This window comes from Macaca mulatta, chromosome 10 (genome assembly GCF_049350105.2).
Source record: "Macaca mulatta isolate MMU2019108-1 chromosome 10, T2T-MMU8v2.0, whole genome shotgun sequence".
Taxonomy (NCBI): Eukaryota; Metazoa; Chordata; class Mammalia; order Primates; family Cercopithecidae; genus Macaca; species Macaca mulatta.
In genome coordinates, this window is record NC_133415.1 from 28,311,928 (window position 1) to 28,329,347 (window position 17,420).

General features: G+C 53.5%; 1 protein-coding gene across 28 annotated transcripts in view; it reads left to right on the forward strand.

The window, feature by feature from the left end:
* Positions 1-17,420, forward strand: part of CABIN1 (calcineurin binding protein 1) — a 164,009-nt gene that overhangs the window by 112,837 nt on the left and 33,752 nt on the right. For all 28 annotated transcript variants that reach the window (XM_077950308.1, XM_077950323.1, XM_077950312.1 and 25 more), the window contains one exon: positions 3,958-4,071. In XM_077950308.1, coding sequence (XP_077806434.1) covers positions 3,958-4,071 — 114 coding nt within the window. The remainder of the gene's footprint in view (positions 1-3,957; positions 4,072-17,420) is intronic.

The following is a 17,420-nucleotide window of genomic DNA, read 5'->3' on the forward strand; positions in this document are numbered from 1 at the left end:
ATAGTAGATAGGTCGGGGGTCAGGGGAAGAGCCCAGGCCTCAGACTCCTTGCAGCCTGGACCAGATGCCAGGGATGGCTCTGCCACTTCCTGGCTCTGGGACCTTGGACAAGCTCTTGAATTTCTCTGAGCCTCTATTTCCTCATTGGTAAACAGGCAATTCTGTGAGGTGAGGGGTTATGGCACTGTGCTCAGCCCAGGAGGCATCATGTTGCCTTACGTCACCACACCACACCACAAAGCTGCAGGGCAGGCTTTATGCTGCAGGTGCACCGTGCAAGTCAGATCCCCTTCCCCCTTGCAGAGGTTCAGCAAGGGCCCAACACAGTCTCTGCCCCCTCCTCCACCCCCCCAGCCTGGCACCCATGATTCCCCAGACAGGTCTCAGCCCTCCCTGTCAGCACCTATCTGGGGCCTCAGGCATGAATCAGCTAAGGGCCCCCATAACACTTTGTGCCTTAGCATCGATCAGCTCTCTTTCTCTGGTGGGCCCGGGAGACAGCTGGAGAAACACACTCTCCACCAGTACACAGTAGCCAGGTCTGCGGGAAGCTAATTTATAATCCAGGTTGGGTTTGACAGGCTAGTGCTTTCTGCACCCTTTGCCCCAGAAACCTCTCCCACTGCCTTCTCCCTTTCTGCTCCTATCTGGGGGACAGACCGGCTTGGTGCAGGTGGAGTGGTGGAAAACAAACCAGAGAGGAATGTCTATTCCTGTCCCATGGCCACAGGTCCTGCAACAAGGCAGCTGGGCAGGGAAGCAAAGTCTATGTGACTCTCTCCATCCTGGCCTCAGTGCTTTCTCTTGTGTCCCCAGCCAGAAGGAAGTCTTTGTTGAGGCTTTACTTTCTTGGTATTCTTAGGAAAATGATGGCTACTGGAGATGCTTCTTCAAGCCAGGCTCTCAAATCTCTTCCCGCTGGCCTCAAGTGCTGCTACTTAAAGAGGTCTTCTGGACATTTTTCCAAGTTCATGAGGAGCCCCAGAAGCAGCTTTGGGGTCATGACTCTTGGGTAACTTTTCTCAGGCCAGGCCTGTGCCCTGGGTCATGGAGCTGGAGGAGTGGTTTGCCACAGCATTGAGGCCAGGGCCATAGAGGAGAGGAAGGGTATGCACAGGCTCAGTCACCTAGGTGGCCTGTCTCTGCTCTGGGCTCCGCAGCCCCTGGTCTTAGTACTTACTCCCTGCCTCATAGTCCCCTGGCTCCCCACTGGCCTTATGGGCAGCCACATCTGATCCCCTCCACCTCCTTGGCTAGGCCCTGACTATCCCCGGTGTCTGGGCACTTGCTTCAGTGAGTCCCTTATCCCCATAACAGCCTTGTGCAAACCACAGCCCAGGTATCACCTTCTCCCAGAGCCTCCCTGACCTTCTCAGACTGGGTGAAAGGTAGGTCTCCTTTGCAGCCTACCTCCATGGTCAGGTGTGCTCAACAGTGGTATTAGAAGTGTAGGTGACGGACCAGGCATGGTGGCTCGTGTCTGTAATTCCAACACTTTGGGAGGCCAAGGCGGGCAGATCACTTGACCAAGTCAGGAGTTTGAGACCAGCCTGGGCAACATGGTGAAACCCCATCTCTACTAAAAATACAAAAATTAGCCAGGCATAGTGGCAGGCACCTGTAGTCCCAGCTACTGAGGAGGTTGAAGCAGGAGAGTCACTTGAATGACTTGGAGGTTTCAGTGAGCTGAGAGCATACCACTACACTCCACCCTGGGTTACTGAGTGAGATTCTGTCTCAAAAAAAAAAAATGTACAGTGTCCCACATCACCTTCTTGAGTCCACCTATGACTGATTAGACCAGGATGGACACCTGCCTGGGCTGAACCTCTCAGATCTCCTTTGGGAAAGACTTTGAACCAAGTGTGTCACAGTGGGTCATGGCTGAGCACTGATGCAGGTTGTGAGCCCCTTTCTTGGGCTTCCTGAGACCCACCTGCGTCTTCCTCTTGGAGCCCTGCTCTACTTACTAGTCTTTGAGCTAATCTTTCATTTTATTCCTTTTAATGAAGCATACCTGAACCCCCACCCCTTCTCCCTACCCTGTACTCAGTTTGTCTGCAGCTGACCCTCCCTCCTTGGACCTGCTGTAGAGCAGGGGCATGTGGCCTGGGATAGGGTGGGGTGGGGTGCAGAGGTGGGAGGCATTATGTGAGAACTTGGAACCAGCCTCAAGAGGCTTTTGAATGAGTGGCCCGGGAAGCGGGCTTTTCAAAGCATGGCTGCCAGGCATTACTGGGGACTTTTTTTTTTTTTTTTTTGAGGTGAAGTCTCACTTCTGTCACCAGGCTGGAGTGCAGTGGCGTAATCTCGGCTCACTGCAACCTCCGCCTCCCAAGTTCAAGTGATTCTCCTGCCTCACCCTCTTGAGTAGCTGGGATTACAGGCGTGTGCTACCACACCAGGCTAATTCTTTTATTTTTAGTAGAGATGGGGTTTCTCCGTGTTGGTCAGGCTGGTCTCGAACTCCCAACCTCAGGTGATCCACTCGCCTCAGCCTCTCAAAGTGCTGGGATTACACACGTGAGCCACCGCGCCCAGCTGCTGGGGACACTTGAAAGTAAACTACAAGTTGTTCCTCCTAGGTGCTGGAGCTCAGAAGTTGAAGGTCAGGACTGGGTATTTTACTGTTTTCTGTGAGTGTGAGCAAAGTGGCTTCTGCTCTCAACTGGGAGCCTGCCTCCGGGGTCTGAGGACCCTCTCGCTGCCCAGGTTGTTCCCTCCTCTGCCTGTTTCTCCTTCCCCTCAGGGAGGGGCAGGCAGGGGGTCCCTCAGCAGATGGGAAGCTCACAGTGAATGGAGCTTCCTACATACAGCCCTGGGCCCTGCCCAGTGCTAGGGAGCAGCCCTCAGTCCCTACAGCAGCCCAGTGGGGGCAGAAGGGTAGCCCTCTGTGCAGAGACAGGAGCAAAGGCTTGCAGGCAGGCTAGCATGGGCCCCACAGCCAGCCAGTCAGGGAGCTGGATTTGCACTTTTGCCTCATGATGATTGGGGAAACAGTTCAGTATGCTGAGCCTGGCCAGCAGTGGGCAGAATGGGACCAGGTGGGATAAGCTTGTAGATCAAGAAGTGAGAGGGCTTTCGGAGCAGCTGGAGTGCAAGGTGATGAAGGCCTGTGCCCAGTGCTGGGAAAGGCGAGCAAGGGACCTGAGCAGGAGGGGAGGACAGATTGGCCGGGACAGTGGGTACTGTGGAAGGGGTAGAGGGTCTGGCATTGTGCAGTCCCAGGTGCCAAGCCCAGCTCTGCCCATTGCCAGCCCTTTCCCTGTAGGACAGCATGGTCCTGAGGTGGAGTGAGATGGCCAGTGCAAGGTGCTTGGCTGCTGTGGTGAAGACCAGAGAGGGAGGAGTGGCTGGCTAGGCAGCTGGTGGGAAGGCTTGCTCTATGGGCCAGTGAGAAGGCCCCAGAGAAGGCTGAGGCAGCCAGGTCTGGGCCCACCCTCTTACCCTACAGCATTCTCCCCTGGGCCTGGATTCCACGAAGAGGCTCTTTGCCCAGAGATCACTGACCTAAGCACTGTGGCCAGAGCCTGGCCCTCCTAGCCTAAGGCAGCTGTACCACCGGCCATGAATAAGGAATGCTTTTCCTGACAAATAAGTCAAAGCTGCTATTTGGACTTGTGGAGGGCCCCTGACAGAGGCGGGTACTGGGTCCATGTGGCAGGTTTTTAGGGTTGGTCAGGCCAGGGGTCTCTGTCAGTCCCCTTCTTGGGCAGTCAAGGACTACACTCCCAAACCAGTGGTGCTGGGCAAGAGATCAGTTCTGAAAATGCATCCCACAGCCTGAAGATCAAAGCCCACGGCCAGAACCGCCTAGAGCTGTGGAATCAATGTATGCAGGAACTGCTGCTCATCGTGGTTTGCTGTGCAGCCAGGAAGGAGGGGACCGCCTGCCTTCCCTGTGGGCGCCCTGAGCAGCCCACACACTCACTTCCAACCTACTTCTTGTTTCCCCAGAACCTCCAGTGGGCCCGCGACGTGTTGCTAGGCAGCAGTATCCCGTGGCAACAACTGCAGCACATGCCGGCACAGGGGCTCTTCTGCGAGAGGAACAAGACCAATTTCTTCAACGTGAGTACTTTGCCTTGTTGATTTCCAAGACGGTTTGTTGCCATTGCTTTTCACTGAAGGCGCATGAATTGACCCCCTAGGTGGGTGTTCCCAGGGCCTCAGGTTTGTGGCATACTCAGAGGGCAGGCAGGGTGGTGCAGTCGAGAGTGAGCCAGACTCCGGTGTAGGGCTATGATTGCTGAGCGACTTCTGGCAAGTCACTGCCACCTCCTGTGGGGAGAGGCATGGATGAACTTGGTATGTTCTCCAAAGCCCCAGGTATTCTGGGGCCACACAGGCAGTGATGAGAGGGGTACAGGCCCAGGTTCCTCCTCCTGCTGGAGCAGCTCCTCCTATGGTCTCAAGCACGCAGGAGATTCTGACTGCCTAAAAAACAAGCGCGGGCTGGGTGCGGTGGCTCACGCCTGTAGTCCCAGCACTTTGGGAGGCTGAGGCAGGTGAATCACAAGGTCAGGAGTTTGAGACCAGCCTGGCCAGCATAGCAAAACCCCATCTCTACTAAATATACATAAATTAGCTGGGCGTGGTGGTGGGCACCTGTAATCCCAGCTACTTGGGAAGCCGAGGCAGGAGAATTGCTTGAGCCCAGGAGGCAGAGGTTGCGGTGAGCCCAGATCATGCCATTGCACTCCAGCCTGGGGGACCAGAGCAAGACTCTGTCTCAAACAAACAAAAAACAAGTGGGGCCTGGGTGCAGTGGCTCATACCTGTAATCCCAGCACTTTGGGAGGCCGAGGCAGGCAGATCACCTGAGGTCAGGAGTTTGAGGCCAGCCTGGCCAACATGGTGAAACCCTGTCTCTACTAAAATACAAAAATTAGCTGGGTGTGGTGGCAGGCACCTGTAATCCTAGCTACTCAGGAGGCTGAGGCAGAAGAATTGCTTGAACCCGGGAGGCGGAGGTTGCAGTGAGCCGAGATGGCGCCATTGCACTCCAGCCTGGGCGACAGAGCCAGACTCCCTCTCAAAAAAAAAAGTGTGACCAATATTGGGCTTTCAGTGCACTTAAGCCCTGATATTCCGTGTGAGGTAGAGACTTACTCCTTGAGCAGGGCAGGGCCAATCACCTAAGCCTGCCTGCCTCTCGTCCCAAAGACCTACATTTGCTCCTCTTGACACCCCACCTGGATCTACCCTCCCCCGTTTCCTCTGCCCTGCATGGAGACAGCTGGCCCCTCATTCCCCTCTACCTCCAAGCCCTTACCTATCCACCGCCCCTCCCAGCATGGCCAGCTCCCAGCTGAGTGACTTTGGCAGGTCATTCATCCCCTCTGAGCTTTGGTTTCTTCTATATTTTCCTTGATTCCCTGTTACTCATGGAGAAACTGAAGGGCAGAGTTGGCCTGAACAGGAGCTGAGGAGAGCAGGTTTCAGGTCTGGGGGTGTGTAACAGGCCAATTCTCAGGGTACGTGGGCAGGCAGGTCCCCACTGAGAGCCAGCCAGCTGGTGGGAGTGTCTGGGCCCATGGCTCTTCTCCCAGGATGTGGTCTTCTGGGGTCAGAGTAGCAGCTTCAGATCCTGAAAGCCCTGCATCTGCCCACCCTCTCTGTTTTGGTATTTTAGAGACAAGTAGGAGGTGTTATTGGTAATCAATCTAGATGATACCAAGGGATTTGCCGCAAAAGAGAGGTGCCCTCTCACCTGCATGCCCAGGCAACAGCTACTTCCCCACAACAGAAACAGTTTGTTGTCTCATGTGTATGCTCTTCTAGAGGGCATCTGCCCATTTACATAGATGTGCACAAAAGGCAAAAGTACACACACTTTTCTTCCCCTTGTATTTTCTCACTAAACAATATTCTTTTTGATAGCCACTCATTCTTTTTGATAGCTACTGCATAGTATTCCCAACATCGGGATGTCCCACAGTTTACCTACCCATCCCTTTTTTATTTTTTTTTTTTTTGGAGATAAGGGTCTTGCTCTGTCACCCAGGCTTGAGTGCAGTGGCGTAATCTTGGGTCACTGCAACCTCTGCGTCCTGGGTTCAAGCAATTCTGCTTTAGCCTCACAAGTAACTGGGACTACAGGTCAGCACCACCACGCCCAGCTAATTTTTGTATTTTTTTTTTAGTAGAGACAGGGTTTCACCATGTTGACCAGGCTGATCTTGAACTCCTGGCCTCAAGTGATCTGCCCTCCTCGGCCTCCCAAAGTGCTGGGATTACAGGTGTGAGCCACTGTGCCCGGCCCCCCATTCCTTATTGAGGGACACTTAGATTAGTTCCAGTCTTTTTTACTACAAACAATACATCACACACACACATGCACACACACACAGAGAAAGGCTCAGTGCTTCATTTATGAAGCACTTCCTTGACTGTGACATTACGCTAATTTTAACTTCTATCCAAAAGTTGGTGTCCTTCATGTTCATTTTCTAGTGGATTATTGGTTCTTTTCCTATTGATTAATAAGAACTCTTTATATATCAATGAAATAAGCCCTTTGTCAGTGTTTTGAAAATCTGTTTTTCTGCAGCTGATAGACTAGAGTTAGAGCTAGACAAGTTGCTTAATTTCCCTGTCCTGGGTTCCTCACCTTGAAAGTGGGCTTCTATTACCTGCCTTGAAGAGTAACTGTAGGAATCAAGTTAGATAATGGGGTAATATTTCTGACACAGGATCTGGCACATGGTAGGTACTTAAGAAAATAGTTTCCCTCTCTTCATCTCTCCTTTTGGTGCTTTGCCCTTAAAGCCTATGCAGTGATATTGGAAGGAAGGACCCAACCTCCATGTCTTCCTCTTAGGGTAAGACCTCAGCCTTTCTAATGATAAAGCTAGGGAAGCTGGCCTGCCAGATACCTGCTCCCCAGAGCACATCCAAGTTGGCAGCCACATGCTACAGGCCCCTTTCCCATTGGGCTCACTCCCTGCACCTTCTCCTTAGTTTCTGGGACCTTCCAAAATGAGTCTTGCAGAAAAGCAGTCTGAGGCTGTGTGCCTGTGGCAGGGAAGGCTGGTACAGCCCCATGTAGGCCTGGCACATAGGCAATGCCGTCCCTGCAGCTGGAAGCCCCTGAAGATCAGGGCCACCCCAGTCCAGACTGGGTGTTTTGGTGGTTTTGCCTCTTCCAGGAGAGTTGTTCGTTCTTCCATGCTTCCCAGTGACCTGCTGCCACCCTTTGGGGCCTCTGTCCTCCTCTGCTTTCTTACCTCTTCTCTTTAGAGATAGGTTTGGGCTACTTGTGCTCCTTGAGCTATGCCTAGTGTCCAGCATGTCAAGAAATGCTGGGCAGTTCCTGAACGCTTTCAGCACATGAGTCTATCTGGCATATTCCCAAGCCTGGGGAAACTGCATACTAACGTGTTTATGAAGGAGCATTTAGGGCAGCCTTGGCTGACTCTGCTGGAGTGGGGCTGTGTCTCTGGTAGATGGCCTATAGGTTGGGATGAGCAGACTGGCTCACCTCCCTTCTAGCCTGCACTGGAGTTTACTGTTTAGTCCAGGGGGAGGCAAAGGCGGCAGGTGGGTGCTGGCCCTTGAGAGGCAGTAGAGGGAGGTTGAGGCTGGGGACATCAGCACCCTAATCCCTATCCCTCTCAACCCACTGTCCTGGGCCATCCACACTACCCAGGCTTTGTGTTGCTCAGCCTGTCATCCTTAGAGCTTGGGTGGGGGGCACTTCTGTTATTTTTTAATGATAGGTTTTGAAAATTGTGAGAATTGTAGTTTAGGAAAAACTCAAACCCCTTTTCCTTTGTTCTCACACCAACACAACAGTCAACACAGACAGAAGACTTCTGTGACCAAGTCGGGGGTGGATTTTTTCCCACCAACAAATAAGCAATCAATTCTGTAGCAGACACCAGCTGGGTGTCCTCTAATTGAATTAAATTCCAACATTATCTTTTTTTTTTTTTTGAGACAGCACTGTGCTCTGTCACCTAGGCCCTTGGGGGCCCTACCTCAGCCTGCCAGATAGCTGGGACTACAGACATGCACCACCATGCCCAGCCAATTTTTTAATTTTTTGTAGAGATAGAATCTTGCTATATTGCCCAGGCTCAATTTCAACACCTGGAGATAGTGTCAGATCCCACAGGTTGAGGGCTCGGTCCTCAGAACATCCCCCGCTTCAGACACTAGTCACAAGTCTGGGCCTCCGAAATGTCTAACTAACTGGCTTCAAGTTGATGTTCCTACAACCCCCTCTTTGGGTTTGATTAATTTGCTGAAGTGGCTTACAGAACTCAGAGAAACACACTTCCCAGTTTATTATAAGGGATGTTACAGGAGGATATGGGGAAGGCTGTATCCTCCTGTAATTGTTTCTCTCTAGGCATGCCACCCACCAGGAGCTTTCGTGTATTTAGTTATCTGGAAGCTCAGGAACCTGTCCTCTTTGGCCTTTTGTCATGATTGAAACATGGACAACTATATCAAAATATTATTGGACAAAAAGATTATTATCTAAACCCAGCGAGACCTGTCTGTTCAGATTCTTCTTGCCCTCTCTGCAGCATTCCTTCCTCCAGGATGTGGGGTAGGACTCTTATCTGGAATGAAGGTCTTAAGACCCACAATCAAATTAAAGTCCTGTCTTGGGCAAGCAGAAAGAAGGGCAGGAGAAGGTCAGAAAAAGAGAGATTCTGTTTACAGTAACGGGCTATGAGAGTTAGGAGCCAGGAACCATGTATGAACAAACATATATATATCTGTCATATAGATCATAATATCACAGTCATATAGGACCACATTTTCACTGCCAACAGTTCAGACACATAGAGTCCACCTACCTTTGTTTGCCCATCCCCAGGCACTGTGCCCTGTTCAGAGGTGCTTCTGTGATCAGCCAAGCCGTTATCTTTTTCTGGGTCTGTGTGTACAAAAACAGATTTGTCGTGCGGCTTTTTTAAAAGTACATGTAATCCCAGCACTTTGGGAGGCCGAGACGAGCGGATCACGAGGTCAGGAGATCGAGACCATCCTGGCTAACACGGTGAAACCCTGTCTCTACTAAAAAAATACAAAAAACTAGCCGGGCGAGGTGGCAGGCACCTGTAGTCCCAGCTACTTGGGAGGCTGAGGCAGGAGAATGGCGTAAACCTGGGAGGCGGAGCTTGCAGTGAGCTGAGATCCGGCCACTGCACTCCAGCCTGGGTGACAGAGCGAGACTCTGTCTCAAAAAAAAAAACAAAAGTGCATGTGTGGCTGGGCGCAGTGGCTCACGCCTGTAATCCCAGCACTTTGGGAGGCAGAGGTGGGTGGATCACCTGAGGTCAGGAGTTCGAGATCAGCCTGGCGAAACCCTGTCTCTACTAAAAATACAAAAATTAGCCAGGCATGGTGGCGCATGCCTGTAGTCCCAGCTAGTCAGGAGGCTGAGGCAGGAGAATCGCTTCAGCCTGGGAAGTAGAGGTTATGGTTAGCTGAGATTGCACCACTGCAGTCCAGCCTGGGTGACAGAGCGAGACTCCGTCTAAAAAAAAAAAAAATGTGTGCATGTGTGCTTTTTAGCAACTTGGCTTTTTCCATGATACCAAGTCTTGGAGAAGTTTCCATGTGAGAAGGTCAGGTCGTTTTGCTCTCTACAACTGCTGCCCTGTCTCCTTGGGTGGACACATGTATGGGCCTAGTGTTTGCTCTCACAGTCTCCTGGTTTGTGCATCTTTGTGCTGTTGCTGTATTCCTCTCTTAAGTCCCCTGGCCTGGCCCAGAGGAGGTGCCCACATGAATATTTGTGGATTAATTTCATTCATCCCTTTCCCCTCAGCAGTTGGTCTCCAAGCTCATTCTCCTGGATCAGCCAGTGCTGGATGTTGTAGGAGACAGGGAGAGCCTTGGCCCTGGCCACATGATGCTCAAAGCTGATGGTAGAGCACTGCCTGCTTGTCTCCAGGCGGGGCCTTCATAAGATGCCGCAGGGCATGTGGGAGGGACAGGGAGCTGGGCTCTCCCATGCGGGGTGGGGTGCTGCTCAGCCAGAAAGGGGACAGGAGAGGAAGGCTAGGATTAGAGGCACCCTCGGGGGAACTCCTTAGGCTGGGCTGCTGACAGAACCTTCCTGGGGAGTTTAAGGGGCCAGAGAAAAGGATGGTTGCTAAGGATCAAGTGAGTGGGATCTTGGGTTCCTATGTCAGCTTTGCTGACAGGAACTCCTTGCACATGGGGCCCGCCCCATGGCTGGCTGGCCGGCCCCCACAGCAGCACAGATGGACATGTAGCAGGGCTCAGCACTGTGGTTGAACATGAGGAGGAGTGAACATGGTATGTCTTGGGTCCCACTGTTCCACACGCTATCCTTCCCTGGGCAGAGGGGACCAGGAAAGCAGGCACCAAGCTAGGTGGTAGGTGCTGCTGGGGTGGCTACCCACACCATGGAGGCTGAGGGTTTGTGTCTGCGTGCCCAGAAGCTTCTGGGGCTTCCCCCGCAGGCATGCACACCTCTGGTCAGGCAAGCCTGCATGGCCAGAGCCAGGCTGCTTTGTCCAAGGTGAACTTCTCTCCCTATCTTGTAGTTGATTCAGAAACGTTCCCATAGTAACCAAGCCAGAGACGGTTCTCCTTCCTTCCCCAAAAATGTTTGCTTATTTTAGCAGGCAGGGTTTTTTTCTTGTTTCAACCCAGTTTCCAGCCTCTGAAAGAAGCAAAGGGAGCTCAGGGCCAGGCTGGCACTACCTCCTGCTTCTGAGGCTGTGTGGGGCAGGCAGCAGTGGTGGCCTGAGTGTGAGTGGAAGGGAGGTGCCGGCCTACTGTGGCCGCCCTGAGTGTGGTGTCTCCTCTACAGCTGCTCCTGCCACTGCTCAGGTGGGCAGCCCCCCAGGCCTCAAGATCACTGAGAGGAGCATGGATTTTGGGCACAGGCAGGCACAGCTCCCGGCCACTCCACCCCTTACTCAGACTGGGTTACCCGTAGGCAGAGTGGTCCTGACAGGTGGATGAGAGCTATCATCACACACTTGGCATGCCACACAACTCACCCTTAGGTCTGGAGATGGGCCTGCATGGAGGCCTTGGGGCTTATCTGTGGATCCTAGAGGCCAGTGCTAGGATGTGACTGAAGCAGGGAGCAGGAAGACCTCCAACTCACATTTGGCTGGGGCCTCCATAAACTCAAGGCCCTGCCCTGGCTTGAATGGAGCAGCCTGAGATGTGGATGGTGGCTTTAGCAGTCACACCCACCACATAGGCCTCTTTCTGTGAGGCTTGGCCAGTTGTTGGTGCCTGTGGATGCTGGTCAGACTTCCTCTTCTTGGTCACTGCTGCATAGCACTCCACTGTCTGGTTGTCCTGGTGGTCTACCTCCCCTCTTCCCAGCAGATAGGTGGCTTTTGGTTTTCCACTATTAGAAAAAGAATGCTGCTTTCTCTGATCTCCTTTCTCACCTGTGCCAGGGTCTCCAGGACAAACGCCTGGAAGTTAGAGGCTAGGACACAGGTCCCCACAGCCAAGCGCTTCCACACCTTACCAGATGTTTTTTCAGAGCCAGGCCAGATGCCCTCCCACCAGCCATTGCCCCACCCCCTCCCAGGACTCAGAACTGCAGATGACTTTCATTTTGGCCAATCTGTGGGGTGTGCCAAAAAACCCCGGGTGGTTTCAGTGTGTGTCTCCCAGGTGACTGGGGAGGCTGAGCCTCTTCCCACGCCAGTGGCCAGTCCCCTTTGTCTGCCCAGGGTCTGCCGTGTTCTCTCCTACTTGGTGGCCACCACAGGTGGTTCTGTTTGTCCTGACTGTGTTGCTTAAACTGATGGGAGGTACAGTCATCATAAGCTGTCTTTGTTTCTTGAAAACATTTATGCCCTGTGCTGTCCCAGCCCTGGAGCCTGAGTGCTCACTGAAGGCCTTGATGTGGTCTGGTAGGGAGGAAGGGCCCCCTTGCCCCAGCTAGTTGGGCATCAGGAATTGAGTGTTGGTCCCCACCCAATTTCTGGTACCCCACACCTGCCAGAGTTGGGGGTAAGGAGAGAAGGTCTCCAGAGCCCCCAGTACTGTCCTACTCAGCAAGAATCAGTCATGCCCATTGTACTTTAACTTGTCATCAGTTGGTTGTGTAACCTTGGAGGAACCCCCTTCCTGCACCCAGTGAGCAGATGTGAGGTATATGTTAGGGGTGGGTACAGTGGACCCACCTTCCAGGCCAGGTCTCAGCCAGTGCCTCTCTCCTCAGAGAGAGCCAGTAGTCCAGAAGTAGGCTGTTGGAGCCCAGCAGACCTGGGCACCCCAAGGCAGGGACCTCATCTGGAACAGCATTGCCATTGCCCTCCCAAAACCTCTCCTAGCTCAGCAGGTAGGGAGTGCCTAGTGACTGAATTCCTCTCATCCTCAAGAACTCCCTAGGGTGAATGATTGGGAATTAGCAGCCCCAGAGCAAGGGGAACAGATATATCTTGACTCAGTCACCCAGGAACCCAGCTGTGTCCAGGCCCCAGGGTCTGTGCCTGAGACATCTGCCTCCTGTTGTAGGGCCAGATCTGGCATCACCTCCCTGACCAGCCCCAGCCTGACTTGCCCCTTCTCTCTCTCCATCCTTCTGACTTATAAGAGGTACCTTGCCTGGTGGGCCTGTGGTCAGCCCCTGTCTCCAGACGCCAGCCCCAGGTTCAGAGCCTGACACAACCTAGGGAAGAAGTGTTGGTCGCCACTCAATTCCTGGTGCCCCACACCACTCTAGGCTGCCACCAGATCTGAGTTGCCTCCCAGTGGGTAAACAAGCCCCAGGACTGTCCACACAGGGTGTTCCTGCCTACCCTCTCTCATCAGGGCCAGGGAACATGGGGATAGGAAGAGCTGGTTTGTAATAGCCTCACTCCTTCTCCCAAGTCAGCCCCATATCACCTCCCCTCTCAGGACCAGTTGTGACCAGTTTTCATGCCACCGCTGCTTGTCCCTTTGCTCACACTTCAAGAAGATAATACCTGCTGTGTGCCAGGCCCTGGGCCAGCTGTGTGGTCAAAAAGGGCTCAGGTCCACAGGCTAGTCTGCAAACCTGGATTAGTAGTCACCTTTCAAAGAGGTGCTAGGAAGTAAAGTAATTTGGCCATGGTCCCATCACCAGTCTGTGCTGGAGGAGGGATGTGTACTTCACTGTGTGTAGTGTGGAAGCCCGTGCGTTGTGGCTCGCAGCCTCAAGTCAGGGGCCCCCTGGTTCCTACACTGGGATTGGCCCAGCTGTCCCAGACAGGAGTGTTAACTGAATGGCCCATTGGCTGGATGAGGAGGATGGAATTAGGTAGCAGTGGGCAGGGGGATGTGGGCATCTAGCCCTACCATAGGAGGTGAGGCTGGGATTCCAGACTGAGGGGGGACCAGTGCTAGGCTGTGGCATCAAGCACAGATTCCCTTGGGTTGCGGGACTACACTGTCTGCTAGCCTGAGCCCCCAGGCCTTTTTGGTGTAACTCCAACTGGCTGGCTAACTGGGTTGTACCACTTTTCCTTGGTAGCCTCCAGGCCTGTCCCGGGATGGGGCTCTTGAGATTGAGAGCAGTGACAATGGAGGCTGGTACCCTGCCTGCAGTGCCACAGCAGCTGGGCCTGGCTGTGCCTTGCCTTGTTGGGGGCCTGGCAGAGAGTAGTGGCCCACAGTAGCAGTGGCAGGACCAGCACTTACTGGTGGCTTGATCGGGGGTGCCTTCTTAGGTGACATAGCATGTCCGTGAGGCTTAGGTACTATTATCATCCTCATTGTACAGTTGGGGAAATTGTTACCAATAGGCTCTGCAGGCTGGGAAAACCAAAAGCCCTTTTCTACCCTCTGCCCCCTGGGCCATCAGAGGCCTGGCTCTTCCCCTTGGACAGCAGTGCTCATGGCTGTTTTCAGGCCCTGGGCCAGCTGTGTGGTCAAAAAGGGCTCAGGTCAGCGCCACTCCCCAACTGGCCTGGCTGCTCTGGGTGCTGGGAGAGAATGCTGCCAAAGGGATGCTTGTCAAGTGCTTGTCTTCTGTAGCAGCAATTGCCAGTATTCCTGACACAGTGGGTCAGGGCCCCATGGGAGCCTGGTGCTATTGTGTCCCTTTGAACAAGGTGCAGAAGCCTAGGGAATGGCCCAAGATCACAAGCTAGCAAGCAGCCAGGCTGCCATTCAAGGTCTGTCCAAATCCAAGGCCTGCACTCTTAGCCACTATGTCGTTGGAAATTCAGAGGCCACATGTAAGCTTCTGTTCCGGCAGTGATGTCTGCTGTGGACATGTGATGGGGAGGGACAGCAAGAGTGTCAGACTACATCCTTGCTCCTTCTTGCCTCTCCAGGAGGTGGAGTCTCTTGTCCCTCCCTTGCTTTCACCATCAGAGAGCAGGGCCGAGACCTGGTGGTGAAGCACTCTGCCCAGCCCTTGGTCACCTGATGGCGCATGTCATCTTCCACTAGGCCATTAGAGAGGCCCACTCTTGAGGGGTGCCCAGGTCCCTGGGGGAGATGATCAGGTAAACAGAGCACATGATCCAGCAGCCATGGAACCCACAGCTCACAGTGTCTTTTGGGAAGGCCTGTAGTAGATGGGAAGATCACGGGTACAGGGGCAGCTGGGCTGTACTGGCCCCAATTTGTAGAAACCACAAGTAAATCTCCACACTTTGACTTCCCTCTTTGGGACCTCACCTGGCATTCTGTTGCCCCTCCTGCCCACCTCTCCTTCAAGGCCATCCTAGGCCTGTTCAGACTGTTGGTGGGGGCCATTTCCAGTCAGGGCTTTCCTGCCAGGTGTTGCTGTGCTCAATGTGGCTGCACAGCCCGGCCTTCCCCAAGCTCATCTCCAGCCCTGCCCAGGCTGGTGTTGGATCCTGCCTGAGCCCCTGTGAGTCACTTTTGCACATGTGCTTTTGGAGACAGGCCTGAATAAGTCCCTGCCCCTCCTGGAGCACAGGCCCCATCACCTGAAAGTGAACAGACAGTGTGAGAATGACAGGAGTGATCTTAGAGGACATGCCTGTGAAGGACAGAGCAGGGCCAGGCTTCTGAGCAGAGGATGCAGCAGGAGGCACAGTGTGGGGCACAGACGGTGCCGCATGCACATCAGGGAGGGCCTTGCAGAGTTGCATGCTGTATGCAGGGCTGGGTGGCCGGCTAGCCGCCACTGGACCGTTTTCCTGGGCCAGGTGCAGAGTGTGGTCTTTCTCACAGAGGAAAGGGGGCTGAGTAGAGGAGCGTCTTCTAGGTGTTGCACTGGCTGCCTTGAATGCACTGGAGGGGCTGGGCTGGGGCAGAGGCAGCAGGAGCACTGTCAACCCACCATTCCTCAGGGCTCCAAAGTGCTGTGTGTGGCGCTTCTACATACAATGGCTTGTTGAATTCTCATAATTCATGAGATGTAGGTAGTGCCATTGTCCCTGCCTCGAAAATTAAGAAACCGAGACAGGCACACAGCAAGTTCACACCTGAGCCAGGCTTTAGGTGTTCTGAGCCAAGACCCAGACTGCCTATGGACTGATGGGATGAGGGGAAGGGGAGTACAAGAGGGCCGAGGAGGTGGGCTTGGGGGACCCAGCGCTCAGTCCTGGCACTCTGATGCTCAGATCCATCGTCCTGTGTGTCTCTGCCTGGTGTGCCAGGCATGTGACCCTGGGTCTGCATGCATGCGTATGTCCTCCAATGGACAGGACACTAGGATGACTCTGAGCGCAAGCAGTGTCCTCAGTGGAGGATGCAACACAGTAGAGATGCCACTCAAGGCCGTGCTAGGATGGAAGGGTGCTGCTTATTATCCCACTCTTTCCCCAAGGGCAGTCTCAGCTCCTAATGTGCCAGTGTCATCTGGTTTTCAGAAGAAATTGGGATTGATTGTGGTTTTTCCTGGGGTATCCCCACGATACCAAGTCACCAGTGGCAGTAGACATCCCACCCTGGCTGGTGAGGAAATGGGCTGGGCTTCTGCCTCTGGCCTTGCCCTTGGCTGTGACTTAGGCAGGTCATCTGGCCTCCCTGAGTACCTCCTTTATCACTGAGATTAACTGAGGTGTGCAGCAACCCTTAGGACTGTCAGGGGATCAAAGGAAACCCAGTCACATAATAGTGGGAATCATAGGACAGAAAAGAAAGAAAAAAGTTTAAATTGAGGAAATATGAGCTACTTGGCTGTAGTAGGAATTGCTGCACTAGCACTATTTTTAGCATTGCTGAGATGATCTATGGGCCAGTTGCACAAGCAGAGTAAACAAAAGAAACACTTCAAGTTCTCCAGGGAAAAAAGGTCCTGTTTTTAAGAGTCTTAAAAGAGTTAGCAAACTTGTGTGGATTCTAAGCTTATCCTCGAGCTCTCCTTCCTTCCCACGTTCTGGGCTCTGCAAGCTTTGTGGAACTTCACAGCTTCCGGCTTGCACAGCCCCCCGTGTTCAGCCTGGAGCAGGTGCTAAAGGCCGCCCTGTCTGGGGAGGGGCGAGCCTGAGAGGTAGCAGGTGGAGAGGGGGTGCTTCCTGCCTGAGAAGCTACAGTTTGTCCTCACCAGTAGGAGGGGTCAGTAGGAGGAAGTACACACAAAGGAGTGGCGGGGACAAGGCCACAGATTGCCTAGGCCCCTGCCCTGTCAGGACCACAGCAAAAAACAGGCTGCCTGCATTCACAGAATTAAATAAATAAATAAATACATAAATAAAATGTAAGCAGCCTTTAGACCATCATCCCTGGTATAAATTATTTTCTGGCTATCCGGAGACAGTTTTCATCTCCAGATGTGGATTCAAAATTGTGGCAAAGCCAGGATGCTTGGGCAGAGGAAGATGTTCTTCTTAAGCCCTTACATTCATGATCCCGCGGAATCCCCATGACCATCCTGCTAGGAGGTACAGAAATCTCTGCAGGCAGCGCACTCATGACTTGCCTAAGGTCATATAGCCAGTAAGTGGCAGAGCCCAGACTGGGAACCCATGTCCTGTGGGGCATCCTCCATGCCGGAGTTTCTGCCCAGCCTCTCAGAAGCAGCTGCTATTTTTTTCCCTAGTGGGATGCCAGTGTTTGTATATACATCCACCACCTCAACCCACAGCCCCCTCTGCCCCCAGCTGCCCTGGGTATTCAGTCAGGAGCTCACTGTTTAACATTCCTGAATAGAGGAGTATTTTTCAGCATGAACTTCATTTCCCACTGCAAGTTATTTTTCAGAGGTTTGTTCTTGGAATGTATCCCAGCAGCATCTCCCTCCCTCCCTCCCTCCCTCCCTCCCTCTCTCTCTCCCTGCCTCCCTCCCTCCCTCCTTGCCTCCCTGCCTCCCTCCTTCCCTGCCTCCCTCCCTGTCTCTCTGCCTCCCTCCCTCCCTGCCTCTCTGCCTCCCTCCCTGTCTCTCTGCCTCCCTGCCTCCCTCCCTCCCTGCCTCCCTCTCTCCCTGCCTCCCTCCCTGCCTCTCTGCCTCCCTCCCTGCCTCTCTGCCTCCCTCTCTCCCTGCCTCTCTGCCTCTCTGCCTCCCTCCCTGC